The sequence below is a fragment of the Propithecus coquereli genome, unplaced genomic scaffold (assembly GCF_000956105.1).
Source record: "Propithecus coquereli isolate 6110/MARCELLA unplaced genomic scaffold, Pcoq_1.0 Scaffold32, whole genome shotgun sequence".
Lineage (NCBI taxonomy): Eukaryota > Metazoa > Chordata > Mammalia > Primates > Indriidae > Propithecus > Propithecus coquereli.
Genome location: NW_012148841.1, coordinates 3,325,032 through 3,341,068, shown reverse-complemented (window position 1 = coordinate 3,341,068; position 16,037 = coordinate 3,325,032). Strand labels below are relative to the sequence as shown.

The 16,037-nt window shown below is 34.6% G+C and overlaps 1 protein-coding gene across 1 annotated transcript in view; it reads left to right on the top strand.

The window, feature by feature from the left end:
- Positions 1-16,037, top strand: part of RSBN1L (round spermatid basic protein 1-like) — a 73,061-nt gene that overhangs the window by 42,288 nt on the left and 14,736 nt on the right. Inside the window, exon 3 of the mRNA XM_012650354.1 lies at positions 4,523-5,163. Within this exon, the coding sequence (XP_012505808.1) occupies positions 4,523-5,163 (641 nt within the window). The remainder of the gene's footprint in view (positions 1-4,522; positions 5,164-16,037) is intronic.

Below are 16,037 nucleotides of genomic sequence, written 5' to 3'. Positions count from 1 at the left end.
TTCTTTCTAATTTTTAGTAGAGATGGGATCTCGCTCTTGCTCAGGCTGGTTTCGAACTCCTGAGCTCAAACAATCCGCCCGCCTCGGCCTCCCAGGGTGCTAGGATTACAGGCGTGAGCCACCACGCCCGGCCAAGGGTCTCATCCTTTTATACTAACGTTCACCAACTGCATTTCCTGAGCATACGTGTATGTTCCAGCCACTTTTATTTTGCTTATTAATAAGTTACAAAAATAAACATGTTATGATTATAGTATTTTTGAGTGTGTTATCATTATAACATATTAAAGAAGTTTGGTGGTGAGCAGCTGGAATGGGGATTAAAAGAAGCCAGTTTCCAAGGTTATTGGTAGTATATTAAAGGTCACAGGTAGGTAAATCATGGCAGGAAGAGTGACAACATCTCAGTGTGAAAAAAGCAAAGTCATTCCTCAAAGACCAAAGGATAAAAATAGTAAGCCAATTGCTACCTTTTTTCTATGTACGATAATGGATTTATATACATATATATATTAATTCCATATCAGATATGAAATCAGATTCAGTTTTTCTCAGTAACCTTTATTTTTCACTTTATTAACACAAAAAGTATACTAAGGATAGTGGTAGAAATTAATGCCAGTGAATTTGTGATTTTAAAAGATTTTATGTGTATATATATGTGTGTGTGTGTGTGTAAAAAATTAGCCATTGACAACACAGGCTGTCTTTGTATCTGTGTGTGATTCTTTCTGTCTCTGTGTCTTTTTCTCTCTGGCTATATATGTGTCTGCATCTCTCTTTCTGATTCTTTCACTCCCAGTCTTGTGTTTTCTCTCTCTGGCTCTGACTCTTTGTGCATGTGTGTATCTATAGTGCTTTTTGTGTGTGTGGCCCACTGCATATGTCTGTGATCCACTGTGTGAATGTCTCTGGCATGGGGGAGGGAGAGTCCCCTGTCAACCATATGCTTTTATTTTATACATAATCTTACATTTCTTGATGGTGCAGATTACTTAGATAGCAATTCTATTCTTTCTGTTACAGGTACTTATCAGGATCCTTTATTCAGTTCTGTTGAAGAATTATATATTTAATATGTACTTTAAATACTATTTCATATAAGAGAAGAAAATTGATATTCAAAATAGTCTTATTTCCTTAAAGTATTTAAAAATTTTCTACACATACATCTACTGCATTTCATATGTAGAGACAGGAAATGAGTTAGAGATTATAGAAAGCTCTTAAAATCGGTTTGGTTTAATGTAAAAAATGCATTTTACAACCAGTGTCCGTTAGGGGTTCTCAAGACTACCCTCAGGTTTCATGATTTGCTAGGAGGACTCACCAGACTCAGCACGTAGTTGTACTCATGGCTATCATTTATTGTAGTGAAAGGATAAAAGGTAAAATCAGCAAAGAAAAAAAGCACATGGGGCAATGTCTGGAAGACACCAGGCATGTGTTTCCAAGAGTCCTCTTCCAGTGTTGTCACACAGGATGCACTCACTGAGATAGCAGTCTCAAGTGATGTTGTCTGTTTAGAAATTTTGTTTATTTTGGCAAACAATCACACAATTTAATTTCCACAGTTTTATATATATGTTCAGTTACAGGGTTTAGGAATGCTGTTATTCACACCTGTGCTCTTTAAACTTCTTAAAATTCTGTTTTTGATTTCACAGTTATCTTTTTTTCTTGATTTTTTTTTTTATTTTGCTTACATATATTAACCTCTTTCATGTTTCATTTGGTTAGTCCACAGTTTTACTTTTTTGTTATTTTTTGTTCTTAAGATATTAACCTGAATCTGATGTTTTGATAGTTCATACCTAGGCAGCAAGTATGAATTTGTTAACATTATTCAAATATATTTCTTAACTACTTACAAATAGACTCTTTAGAGAATTAACACTTTGCCTTTTATGACTTTACAAACCTATGCAATAATGTCAACAGTTTTCTATTTTTGCTTTTCACAATGATACTAATTTTGTCTTCATTACACACTTAGGAATTGTCACTTCTGTGAATTTTTAGAATTACTAATAACACTAAATTTCACTTTTATAGAATTGCTGTCACCTTGAGATAATTTTTGTTGTTTTCAGGGATACAATTTAGTGGTATTCGTATGTGGAAAAACTTGACTGAAAGGGAGGCAAGGGAAAAACTGTAAACTTCGGGGTAGTATGTTGGTAAGACAGATTTTTTCATTCAGAGTTTCATTAAGTGTTATGTGTAGCAATATATTAATACTGTGAGGGATACAATGATAGAATTATCATTTCACTCTGAATCAATATAAAAATTATTTGTTTCACTCAAATAGTGTTCTGAAGGACATATGTTATATGGTAGTATCCTATGAATGAAACAAACAATTTTATGAATTAGGAGTGATTTTTGAAAGAAATGACATAATCGTTGTTAAAGAATTGAGTAGGAAAGAGTTCAGTGGTAAGTACTGAGCAAGGAAAGGGTGTTCTAGAGAGAGGAAATGTGTTTGCCAGTAGTAGAAAGATAAGGTAGGGCTAGATATATTTTAAAAGAAATATGTAAGTATAGTGTAGTTTGACTAGAGCTTGAGATACTTGAGGGCACTGTGTTTGGATTCCATTCTGAAGAGATTATACTTTATAGGTAGGCACTGAGAGCCCCTGAAAGCAGTTTAGCCAAGGGATCAATATGATCAGAACAATATATAAAAATTTATAGAAAGGTTAATATGGCTTCAGCATTCAGGATGAGAGACAGTTATATGGCTGTTAGACCAAAAACTAAGTTTTACCAAGGAAGTCAAAAGTAATCAAGGATGAGCTGGATAGTTTTGTCAAATCTTGGAGAGATCAGGAAGAATGATTTGAGAAAATATCATTGGGTTTTATTTTTCAACATTCTGGGAAAGCATATTTGAGTATACTGAAAATAGAACCAGAATTTAAGTAATAAGGATGATAAGGTAATAAAGGAAAGGCATTGGGTATAGATGATTCTTTATGAGAAGTTTAGTGGTCAAAAGAAAACTATACAGCAAGGGTTTTTAGAGTTGGTGGGAGGGGCTTATTTTTGAAAATAGAACATCTCCCTCACTGGAAACAGAAAGGAATAAAATATATGTGAAGCTGGAAAAATTTAGGGAAAGAAGGTGGCTGGGGCTGGGTGCAGTGGCTCATGCCTATAATCCTAGCACTTTGGGAGGCTGAGGCAGGAGGATCGCTTTAGCTCAGGAGTTCAAGACCAGCCTGGGCAATAGTGAGACCCATCTCTACAAAAAATAAAAAAAAATTAGCCAGGCATGGTGGCATTCACCTGTAGTCCCAGCTACTTGGGAGGCTGAGGTAGGAGGATGGCTCGAGCCCAGGAATTCGAGGTTGCAGTGAACTATAGTGACACCACTGTACTCTCGCCCCAGCAACATAGCGAGAATCTTTCTCCAAAAAAAAAAAAAAGAAGAAACTGGTTGGGAGAATTTCATTATTTCATTCATGGCAGGTTATCTGTGAAACTGAAATAACAGGTGGAAACAATGAATACCTTCTTTTCTCAACCCTTAGCTCAGTGGCTTTTTACTGTTAGCTTTCTTGTGAGGATGCTACTTTTTAAAATTTTTCTTATATAGAAATGCATATAACTGTGATTATGTTAAGTACTTACATGTACACTTAGATTTTATAGCTGTATAGCTTCTGTGGATTAATATTTTACTTTTTGGATTTCTAATTTCTAAGCTCAGAGTCTACTTGCCTTTTTCACAGAAGCTCTTTAATATACAAGCATATAATGCCCCGTGTCTTTTACCTTTTTATTCATGTCTTTACCAGTACATGGGTATCATTTGAGCTTAGGACATGAGAGATGATTCTAATTTTGTCATCTCCTTTACAGTACCTTGCTGAGTCTTCACTGGGAATTTTGTAAACTGTGGCAGACCTAAAATAGACCATTTTGGTATAAGAGTAATTTACTAAGAAGGCAATTTGGTAAAAAACTAAGGAATTACTGTGTTTGTTGCTGTTGTACTATATAAATATTTTTCTTCTTTTATGATTTTTAAATCTCCTTGACACTTAGATGCAATTTTTAAGACCTGAGGTAAAGTAAAATTGATAATATATATCAGTGGGAAGCATCTAGAGGGCATTGTTCATATTGACCTTTGTTCAACTTTCCATTTCTGAATTTCTGCTTTTAAAATTTGAAGATTATGCTTTCTAAAACATTCATCTCTTTACTTCAGTAAACACTGATAGAGCCTCCACTGCATGTCAGAATGGTAGCACACACCATAGGTGTAATTTTGTCATAAGTCTTCATCTGTGTGTGTGTGTGTGTATGTATGTGTGTAGAGTGAATGAGAGAGACTGACTAAATTTTCATTATCAGTACTGTGCAAAATGAGTCACAAATATAAAATTAATTCTGGGTAAATGTTTGGAAGTTTTAGAAGTAAACTTCTTATTTATTACAAAACAGTTCCTAAAGCATGGTTTTTTAAGTAATTGAAATACAGAGTTTCAAAAAAAATTTTTCCCAACAGGTGGGAAGGAGAAACCAAAAACAAATGTAGAAGACCTACAAATTAAAAAAGTAAAGAAGAAAAAGAAAAAGAAACACAAAGAGAATGAAAAACGGAAGCGTCCAAAAATGTATAGTAAATCTATTCAGACCATCTGCTCAGGATTGTTATCTGATGTTGAAGATCAAGAAGCCAAAGGCATCCTAAATGATAACATAAAGGATTACATTGGAAAGAATTTGGATACCAAGCACTATGATTCCAAAATTCCAGAGAACAGTGAGTTTCCATTTGTCTCGTTAAAGGAGCCACGAGTTCAGAATAACCTCAAAAGGTTGGACACTTTGGAATTCAAACAGCTCATTCATATTGAGCACCAACCTAATGGAGGTGCATCGGTTATCCATGCCTACAGTAACGAACTCTCCCACCTGTCTCCTATGGAGATGGAGAGGTTTGCAGAAGAGTTTGTGGGTCTAGTGTTCAGTGAAAATGAAAACTCTGCAGCTTTCTATGTAATGGGTATTGTTCATGGGGCAGCTACTTATTTACCTGACTTTTTAGACTACTTTTCATTTAATTTTCCCAATTCACCAGTGAAAATGGAGATATTGGGAAAGAAAGATATAGAGACAACAACTATGTCCAATTTTCATGCTCAGGTAAGAGGTTTTTAGTTTTTTTTAAAAAAAATAACTTTTAATTATATATTTTAGACAAGTTTCTGTTCTTCTTTCCTAATTCTGCTATATATTTGAAATAAAAAGGTAAAAGTATAATGAAACCATTTGGAAGTATTAAATTACTTTCTTGATGTGAATGTCAGAGTTTAAATTTCAGTTTCTACTTTTCTTAAAGATAATTAATGAAATAATTAAGATTCTGTTGTCCTTTTTTTGCAAGGATTTAGCTTTGGGACCCAATGAAATCAATTTAGTCATGTATTTTGTAGTCCTTAAAACAGTTTTCTTTGCTGAAAGTCACCTAAAATTGCCTTCTAGTTTTATAATGCTTTAAAAGTACTTAGCACTGGGTTCCTCACATAGTAGGTACTGAATAAATGTTGGCTATTAAATATATTGTAGTACAAAAGAATCATCAGTTATTGTATAATTATGTGAGGAAAGTACATATATTGAACTAATTTCCATTTCCTACCCTTCTCTGTGGTGTAGAATATACTTTATTCTAGAAAGCAGAGACAGAATTAAGTCCATTGGTTCTTTCTTTTTTTTCTTTTTTTTTGGAGACAGAATCTCACTCTGTTGCCTGGTCTAGAGTGCCGTGGCGTCAGCCTAGCTCACAGCAACCTCAGACTCCTGGGCTCAGGCGATCCTCCTGCCTCAGCCTCCCGAGTAGCTGGGACTATAGGCATGTGCCACCATGCCCGGTTAATTTTTTCTATATATATTTTTAGTTGTCCGATTTCTTTCTATGTTTTTTTAGTAGAGACGGGGTCTCGCTCTTGCTCAGGCTGGTCTCAAACTCCTGAGCTCAAACGATCTGCCTGCCTCAGCCTCCTAGAGTGCTAGGATTACAGGCGTGAGCCACCGTGCCCGGCCAGTCCACTGGTTCTTGAAAGTGAATACGGGCCCATGTAAAAGGCTCCTGCCATTATCACACCTACCCTCAGATTAGGAACTGTTTAGGGGTAGGAGCATGGCCAATTCTCTCATTTATTGGTGGTATAGGTTTTGGTTTTCTAGAAACAGTAATAATTGACAACATTCTAGTTTAGAAGGAGGAAAAAAGTAAAAGAAGTCCCAAGTGGATCTTAGTGATCATTTATCCCAAACTGTCTCAATTTACAAATAAGTAAACAGACATAGAGAGGAGTAACTTATTGTTTTAAGGTTATCAGCAGTGCCATGAGTAGAACAAAATCTTAATCCTCATCTAGGGCTCTTTTCCTTATTCTGTGCATATTCTTTTTTTTTTTTTTTTTGATAGGTATTCAAGTTACAGTCTCTACTTACAGTTTGGGTGTTCAATCATATCCATGCATACCAATCCTCCTTCCCCCAACAGTATATTTAGTGTATATTGTACAGCATGCTGTAGTTTAGAAAATAAGGCAGTATTTAAAGTTTTAATATGTGTGGGGGTATTATTCCCTAATGTAACATGCTTGAGAATTGAAATTTAAATATTTTTTAGAGTGGAAAGGAAGCTATAGAACAACCATAATTAGCCCTGTCATTTTATAGAATTCCAGAATGGTTAGTTACTTGTCTGAAATTATACCTGAGTTTAGTGGCAGAACCAGGACTGGCATCTAGTAATAGGGTCTACTACTTATTGAGTACTGACTGTGTCAAGGACTGTTCTAAGCATTTTATATGTAGTAACTTATTTAATTCTCTTATTTTAGCAATGAAGAAACAGACACAGAGAAAACACCATGCTCAGTGTCCCTCAGCACTAGATCATTTATTTGTCATTTATTATATGTGTGCTAAATGTCAGGTTTTATGCTAGGCTTCTTGACTCCCAATTCCAGTTGTTTCCACAATACCACAAACTTTATTGCAGTCATACTATGCACATTTATTACTGTAATCATTTAAATGTTTTAATACTTAGGTTGATGCACCATCACATTATGTGCTTTTCAAATAAGGATAGAAATTATTAATTTTGTATTAAGTGATAAGAATATATCTTAACTATGTAATATGTACAACATGAAAACAGCTTTTGTTATTAAATAAAATGAGATGCTGGACTCATTAATCATGCTAGTGCGTGCTACGTTGTGGGTCTCAAGTCCTTGATGAACCACCTACCCTGGTTGCCACCACCTTTTTAGGCTTCTTGGGTAGTATATATTACAAATAGGAAACAGTCTGGGCAGCTGCATCCTCTTTGTTAATAGCTCTAGCCCTGTAACTGTGTGAGTTGCTAGCCTGGTGACCTAAACATGTCAGCTGCTTTTGATTCTTTAGCTTTAGACTTAAAGGGAGGAAACTGTGTATGCAAGGACCATATTTGTTTTATCACAAGGTCCTTCGGATTTTATCATTCCTATGAGTACGGAAGAATATGAAAAGTATCCTGGAACTGCTCATTTCATGTTTTCTCCATGCTGAATTCTTACTGAATTCTTACTTTACTTGATTTTTTAAGAGCTTAGGAGACTGAGCAAATTGTTGTCTGCAGGCTGGAAGGTAACCTTGGATTTGTCCTTAGGCTTTGGCTTTATGAAACTGAATGGGAGCCAAAAGAGAGACCAGGAGAAGAAAAATGAGCATACTTATTCCAGCTCAGTTCTATTTCTAATCCCTTGAGTATTCCCAGCAAAAAAATTCTATCTCTTAACCTAATTTGAGATATCCCCCCAGGAATTGAATTTTTGTTTTCTAAAGACAGGGTCTTGCTCTGTCACCCAGGCTGGAGTGCAGTGGCATGATCATAGCTCACTATAACCTTGAATTCCTGGGCTCAAGTGATCTTCCACTTCAGCCTCCCACATATCTAGGACTACAGGCATGCTCCATCACTCCTGATTTTTTTAGTTTTTATTTTTTTATAGAGATGGGTCTTGCTCTGTTGTCCAGGCTGGTCTTAAACTCCTAGCCTCAAGTGATCCTCCTGCCTTGACCTCCCAAAGTGCTGGGATTATAGATGTGCTACCATGCCCTGCCTGACTTTTTTAAAAAAAACTTTAGTGATACTTTTTATTGAAGTATAACATATACCCAGAAAAGTACACTTATTTATAAATGTATACCCCGATGAATCTTCACAAAGTGAACACACCCATGATTTTAAAAAGTAGAATATTATTAGTAGCCAGAAGCCTTTCCCAAACCCTTTTTTTTTTTTTTTAATCAATTCTCTGTCCATCCCCCAACATCACTACATAAACACTCAGGTAATCACTGTCCCGACTTCGAACACCACTGATAAATTTTGCTTGTTTCTGAATTTTTATTTAATAGAATAAAATAGTACTTACATTACTGTGTCTGGTTTCTTTCCCTCAGTATAATGTTTGTGGGTTTCATCAGTCTTGTAAGTAGCAGTGTTCATTTTCTTGTTGCTGTGTATGGTATTCCATTGTATGAATATACCACATTGGAGTTGTTTCCAGTTTGGGACTATTACAATAGGGTTGCTGTGAATATTTTTGTACATATGTCTTGGCGAGCATATGTATGTGTTTCTGTTGAGTGTATACCGAAGATTGGAATTTCAGGATCAAAAGCTATGCAGATATTCAGCTTTGCTAGATACTGCCAGTTTTCCAAAGTTATTATTCCAGTTTACATTCCTACTAGCAATGTACCACATCCTTGGTCATATTTAGTTATGTCTCTCTTTTTCATTTTAGCCATTCTGATGACTGTGCAAGTAGTATCTCACTGAGGTTTAATTTATATTTTCCTGATGGCTAAGGGTGTCAAGCACCATTTTATATGATTATTATCCTGTTGAACATCCTCTTTTGTAAAATACCTAGTCTATTCTTTTGCCCATTTTCTTAATTGCTTTTTTTCCCTAGTTGAATTGTTGGACTTCTTTATATATTCCAGATAAGAATATTTTTGTTAGCTAAATGTATTTCAAATCCTTCCTCTCACTTGGTGTCTTGCTTTTTTACTTCAGGCAGTTGTCTTTTGATGACGAGAGGTTCTTAATGTTTAATGTAATCTAACTTACAATTTTTTCCTCGTGTATGATTAGTGCTTCTTGTGATCTGTTTTAGAAATCTTTGCCTACCACAGTCGTTAATATATTCTCTGAAATTTTTTTCTGGAAATTTCATTGTTTTATCTTTCATATTTAAATCTACAGTTCATCTGGAATTGATTTTTACATATAATGTGAGGTAAAGATCAAGGTTCATATTTTTCCATATAAGTATCCAGAGTACCCCTCATCATTTATCTAAAGGACACCCATTCCTTATTACATTACAGTGTCACCTTAGTCATAGCTAATCAGTTAATCATGTATGTGTCGATCTGTTTCTGGGCTCTCTTTGATTCCATTGCTCTATTTGTCTTAATTGCTATAGCTTTATAATAAATGTTGATATCTAGTTTTATCGTTCTTCAGGATTTCCTTGGCTCTTTACATTTTCATATAACCTTTAGAGTCAGCTTTTCAAATTCCATGGAAAAATCTGCTGGGTTATTGATTGGTATTACACTGAGTCTGTAGATAAGTTTGGGTTGAATTGGTATCTTTACAGTATTGAATCTTGTAGTCTGTGATCATGGTACTCATTTGTCTTTTTATTTTCCTTTTTCTTTTTCTTTCTTTTTCTTTTCTTTCTTTCTCTTTCTTTGCTTTCTTTTTTTTCTTTTGACAGGGTCTTGCTCAGTTTCCCAGGCAGGAGTGCAGTGGCACGATCATAGCCCAGTGCAACCTCAAACTCCTGGACTCAAACTGTCCTCCTGCCTCAGTCTCCCCAGTAGCTGGGACTACAGGCGCATGCTACTATAGCAGGCTATTTTTTTTTAATTTTTTTAATGGTAGAGAAAGGGTCTCACTACCCAGGCTGGTCTTGAACTCGTGATCTCAAGCTGTCCACCTGCCTCAGCCTCCCAGAGTGCTAGGATTACAGGCATGAGCCACTGTGCCTGGCCTTGTTTTTGGTTTTTAAATTAACATCAGTGAAACCAAAATAATATGCCTTAAATTCTGTAGATACTGAAACATGACAAATTATGTAGTCACTTCTGTAATCTTTATACGTGATAGTGTTTATCTCTGTAATATTACTTTGTAGTTTTCACAATACTCATTTTGTATCTGTTCAGCTTTATCCTTTAATACATTTTGAGATGTTGTGTTTGTATATATTTTACATACATATTTTTATGCTATACACACATACACAAAGGACATTGACAAAAGATTAAGACAACCCTGTTCTTTGGTCTTTGGTTTTGGAATTCTTTTTACTTGTATAACTCTGTTTTCTATCTTCATCTGTATCCTTGCAAATTGCCTGAAGTTTTGAGGACCATGTGGAATTTTAAATATATTTTAATATATATATTTTAATTTTTCTGGTAACTTTGTGGATTTAAGATGTAACTATATTGTAATAGATCATGTTATTCTCTAATGTTGTGGCCCTGAGGTTAGTGGTATGATATCAAGCTGTATCATAAAAGTCTATTTGAGGATTAAACATAACAGACTTTTTCCGAGGTTTGTAACCTGCCTTAGTTACATCATTTAACATACAATCCAAAACCCTCAAAACATAGAGGCTTAAAAAAAGTTATTTCTCATAGTTTTTTGGGTTGCCTGGACAATTCTTTTGGTCTCTGCCACCTCAGCTGGGGCTACATGGCTTCATTCTTATGTCTGGTAGTTGACAAACCAATTGGTCTTGGGAGACCTTGCTTATACAGTGGGTGTGGTTGGTACATGTCAGCTGGGGTGAAGGCCACATTTCTGTCATCCAACAGGTTAGCCTGGGCTCATTCACATAGTGGTAGTTGCAGGGTTCCATAGAGAAGAAAGCAAGCAAGCCCCAGTGTACAAGCCTCTGCCTGTGTTGTGTTTGCTAATGTCCTGTTGACCAGAGGAAGTCAGATGGCCAAACCCAGATTCATGGGTAGGGAAATACACTTGACTTCTTGATGATAGGGGTAGCACAGTCACATTACACAGGAGTGAGCATACAGGCTTGGGAAGAATTTGTGGCCATTTGTAGTCTACCACATCTGTTCTAGTTTTTCTATTATCTCTATTTCAGTCAGTATATTCATTCAGACATTTATTTATTGTGCTACTATGTCCTTGATATTAGGGCTATAAAAAGGCAGGTAAAACGGGAGTTTTCTATGTCAAAATGAGATTTCTGTCTTGTCACTCTGTATTGAATCAGTGTGCATTCTGACCCCTGTACTAAAAACCGTGAGAATATGAATACTGAACAGTTGTTTTCTGACCATTCTCCCTCTACCTCCAGACTGTAAATCTTACTTTTATTTTATCCTGCTTCTAAATTATTTCTCAGATAACTTATGTATAGTATTATTAATAACTGATGATTAAAGGTCTAGTATTTTAATAATGAAACCTGATTAAATCTGATCTGTTAGACCTGCTTCTCTGCAAAATGAGGGGAGAAAACTAACATTTGTTGAATTCATGCTGGAGTCATTCATTGTTAGGCCAATAAAGACAATTTGATATTTCATCTTTGAAACATTGCCTGTCTTTGTACTAAATTTTCGTTTTGACCAATTGTGCCTGCCACATGGTCCTCAAATACTTATGAACCGATTTATATAAAATATTATGAAAGGTACCAGATGCTTTAATCGAGAAGTTTTTTTTTTTTCCTTTATTGTATTACTTTAAAAATGGATACTAATTTTGGTTCAGGTTATATGGATATTTTGGAAATAAAATGATTAAATTTCTTTACCTATTAAATTTTGATTTGAAAGTACATGCCAGATGTGATGGGGAATGGCTCCCTCTTGTGGCACACTCATTTATGTCAGACGTTTGGATTACCTCAGTAAGAATGTGATGAGCAGGCCTTGTTTTTAAAAATAAGGGATTCTTCTCTCCCCACAATCCCCTAAAAAAAAAAATACCCAAAATTGAACCAACTGCCTCTTCTGCCTTCATCCCTTCAATTTTTGGTTCTAATACTTATCCTGTTTTTGTATTTTCTTCAAATCGGTGCTGTTACAAGCTAAAAACATCTGTATCTTCTGTATTTATTATGGATTACTATTATTTTGAGGAACTTTTAATATCTTGGGATGTTAATAGGTATACTAAAACAACTATAAGAAAAACAGTTTTTGAAGTCAAAATAATTTGTGTAATGCTAGACCAAATAAGTTATATTTACTTGCTGTGAGACTTGTCAATAACTTTAATAGCCCAAGTGCCTGGTGAACCTCCCAAATAAGAATGCTTTCCGAACTTATTGGACTAAGGAATCCTCTTTTTAGGGAACACATTTTGGGAAATAGCAACTTGTTTCAAGTGAGTCATTCTTCATGGGTTTTTTTTTTTTAATTAAATATTACTGTATTTGCCTCTTTTTGCAGCAATGTTTTTTTTTTTTTTGAGACAGAGTCTTGCTCTGTTGCCTGGGCTAGAGTGCCATGGCGTCAGCCTAGCTCACAGCAACCTCAAACTCCTGGGCTCAAGCAATCCTTCTGCCTCAGCCTCCTCAGTAGCTGGTACTACAGCATGCGCCACCATGCCCAGCTAATTTTTTTCATATATTTTTAGTTGTCCAGCAAATTTCTTTCTATTTTTAGTAGAGACAGGGTCTCACTCTTGCTCTGGCTGGTCTCGAACTCCCGAGCTCAAATAATCCACCCGCCTTGGCCTCCCAGAGTGCTAGGATTACAGGCATGAGCCACTGGCCTTGCAGCAATTTTTATAAGTAAAATAAGAGAAAACAGTAATAAGTCTTATAGATTTGTTTTTGTCAGTTTCCTGTTAGGAAGGTTTTTTTCCCTCTTTGTAGCAAGCAGAGTTTTTTTTTGTTTTGTTTTGTTTTTTAAGGTTACTTTGTATGAGGAATAATGAATAGAATTTTAGTTAATAGAATTTAATTCATTTTCTGTGAACCAAAGCTTCTGAGATTTTGTTATTGACACTTACTACTGGTATTAGATGCAGTAAGTGTCCTACTTCCTGCTTATTTCTTTCCCTTCATAACTTTTATAGAGAATATACAGAGAGATAAGTGAAAATATGGCCATCATGGTTGTAGGTTTGAGGGGCTGTGGTAAGGAAGAGATTTAGATTAAAAACGTTAGATCTTCTCTGATGGACACTATTTAAATATAAGCTTTTACAAAAATATAGAATTAAGTATCATGCCTGTCTTTTATTGTGTTATTTTTGAGAGATCTATACCTAAATCAAGAGAAACCAGCCATGTGCATAGTCTTTGTAATGCAGTACCTTTCTTTTTTAGGAAGTGGGTATATTTTAAAGCAGTGACATGTTTTGATTTTTTTTCAGGTTAATTTTTTAGCTGTATCAGAAAACTGGTTTGGTTAATGTTTAGTGAAGTGAATAAAAGCAAATACAGTAAGCTCACATCCAGCATCATCAGGATGTGAGGTTTTCCAGATAAGTGATTTTTCTATATAATAGAAGCATATAGTTTTAAGTACCAACATTTTTTTTTAAATTCTCTTTACCGAACACAAGCAACATAATTTAACTCTTTTTTAGTTCCAGTTTGCCATTATGATATTATAATACAGATGCCCTAAGGTGGCTACAGCTGTGTTTGCCCCTTGCCCTTCCTTCCCCTTCTAAATTTGTGGTTTCTTATTCTTTATGATTTTAAAGATGAACATATGTAAGAAGGTGACCTTTTATGATTTCATCTTTGTGGCATTTATTTTGTCGATTTAGAAATTCCTCCAATCCTTACCTGTTCCCTCCTCCTACCCCAATGCCCTTCACTCCTTCATAGTCTCCACAGGTGATTTTTTTTTTTCTCTTTTTTTTTCTCTTGCGTCCATAGGTGATTTTTAACAGAACTGAGGCTTTATTTTATTATGATATTGTAGATTTAATTTTATTCTATGTAAAAGGTGAGTTGTGGATATTTGCTGTATAGTATTGCAATAAAATAGGTGTCACCAAAAATCAAGAAGTATTTACGTTTTTGCGAAGAGTGTGTGAATTTTATTCTTGTATTTTGTTTTAACAGCTTAAGTGGCATCTATATATTCATCAGGAGTTATCTACTTTTTGAATGTGAATACATTGTTATGTGTAATTTGTCATGTTTAACATATTACGTTAAGGGTTACAACTGATTTAGTATGGGCTTGAAATTGTGAGTTATATAACTAGAAAGTTATATGAAATGATATATAATGAAAATTACATGACTATTTTAAAATTCAAATTACTTTTATAAATTAAAATTTTGATGACTTCAATTTAATTTTAGAGTTTTAATTTTAAATTGAAATATATTTTTATCTATTCAATTTGGTTATCATAGTTTTATCTTTAATATTAGTAGAATAAATGTTTTGGAAGAAAATTACTGTTTTGTTTTAAACATGCGATAGCTAAGAATGCAGAGTTTTTATAAAGATAATATTTTCTAATAGAATTTACCTTTGGTTTTAATAGTGGGCAAATAGGATCTGCTTTACAGTTTTGATGCATTTTGGTTAAAAGGGAGAGAGACCTGTACTTTTGTTATAGTAAGTTATCTGTATAAGTGAATTTTACATATAATCTGTATGCATTTGTTGTATGTATTTTGCTATGAGGTGGGAAGAACTAATTATAAAGATTCAATTAGGATATTTAAGAGTACAATCTGAGTAGAATCTGTATTACTTTAAAAATTCAGGTTCTCCCAAAAATCGTTTGCAATATTTTTTAATTTTATTAGGACCATACTTAAAAACAATCTTCAAAGGATAAAACCTCTTCTTAGGCTGGGCCCAGTGGCTCACACCTGTAATCCTAGCACTCTGGGAGGCCGAGGCAGGTGGATCATTTGAGCTCAGGAGTTCGAGACCAGCCTGAGCAAGAGTGAGACCCCCCATCTCTACTAAAAATAGAAAGAAATTACTTGGACAACTAAAAATCTATATATAAAAAATTAGCCGGGCATGGTGGCACATGCCTCTAGTCCCAGCTACTCGGGAGGCTGAGGCAGTAGGATCGCTTGAGCCCAGGAGTTTGAGGTTGCTGTGAGCTAGGCTGACGCCATGGCACTCTAGCCTGGGCAACAGGGTGAGACTCTGTCTCAAAAAAAAGAAAAAAAAACCTCTTCTTAGATAGTCCCCAAACTAGATATAGGATGGCAGGAAAAATCAAGTTTGTCTATCATGTGAAAATTTTCAGTGTTTAGTTCTGTACTAATTTAGACATGTGCTTTTTATTTTTAAATAGCAACATTTGTAAACTCGGGGAAATTAATGTAAATGTGTAATTTGAATGAAATATGAAAACCAGGTCAGTAATTCTCTTTGAATCAAAGAAATTATCATTTTAACCTAAAATAGAAATATCTGGTCAAGCCGAAGTTAGTAAAGTACTTGAGTTACGACATATTATTTATCTGTAATATTACCACCCAAGAAACTTTACCCATTTATTCTGTTGCTCAATGATACATATTTTTATTCACATTTAAATACAGAAATTTTACTCTACAAGGACTGAATATGAAATTTATTAATAAATAGTTCTGGTTTTCTGATTGTTACTTATCTAGTCTCTGTAGTTTTTGTTTTTTTCTTTTTTGTAGAATGGAAGCAGGCTTTTGGAATTTAGAACAATTATTTCAGTTATTTGAGATATGAATTATTTTATGTACATTGAGTTCATTTTACCTACTAGATAAATTGACTTATAATTTCAGACTTATATTTACTCAGAGAGTATTGTCTCTGACTCCTAAATCTCACCTAAAATACACATTAAAGAGCATTCTTTGTTTGTTGATGTTTCTTTTGTATGCCTATGTTCAACTCTTGCACATACTCCCTTGGAAAAAAGTTCAGCGTATATCAGTCCATTTGGTTTTTGCTTTAAAAGTACATTTCAA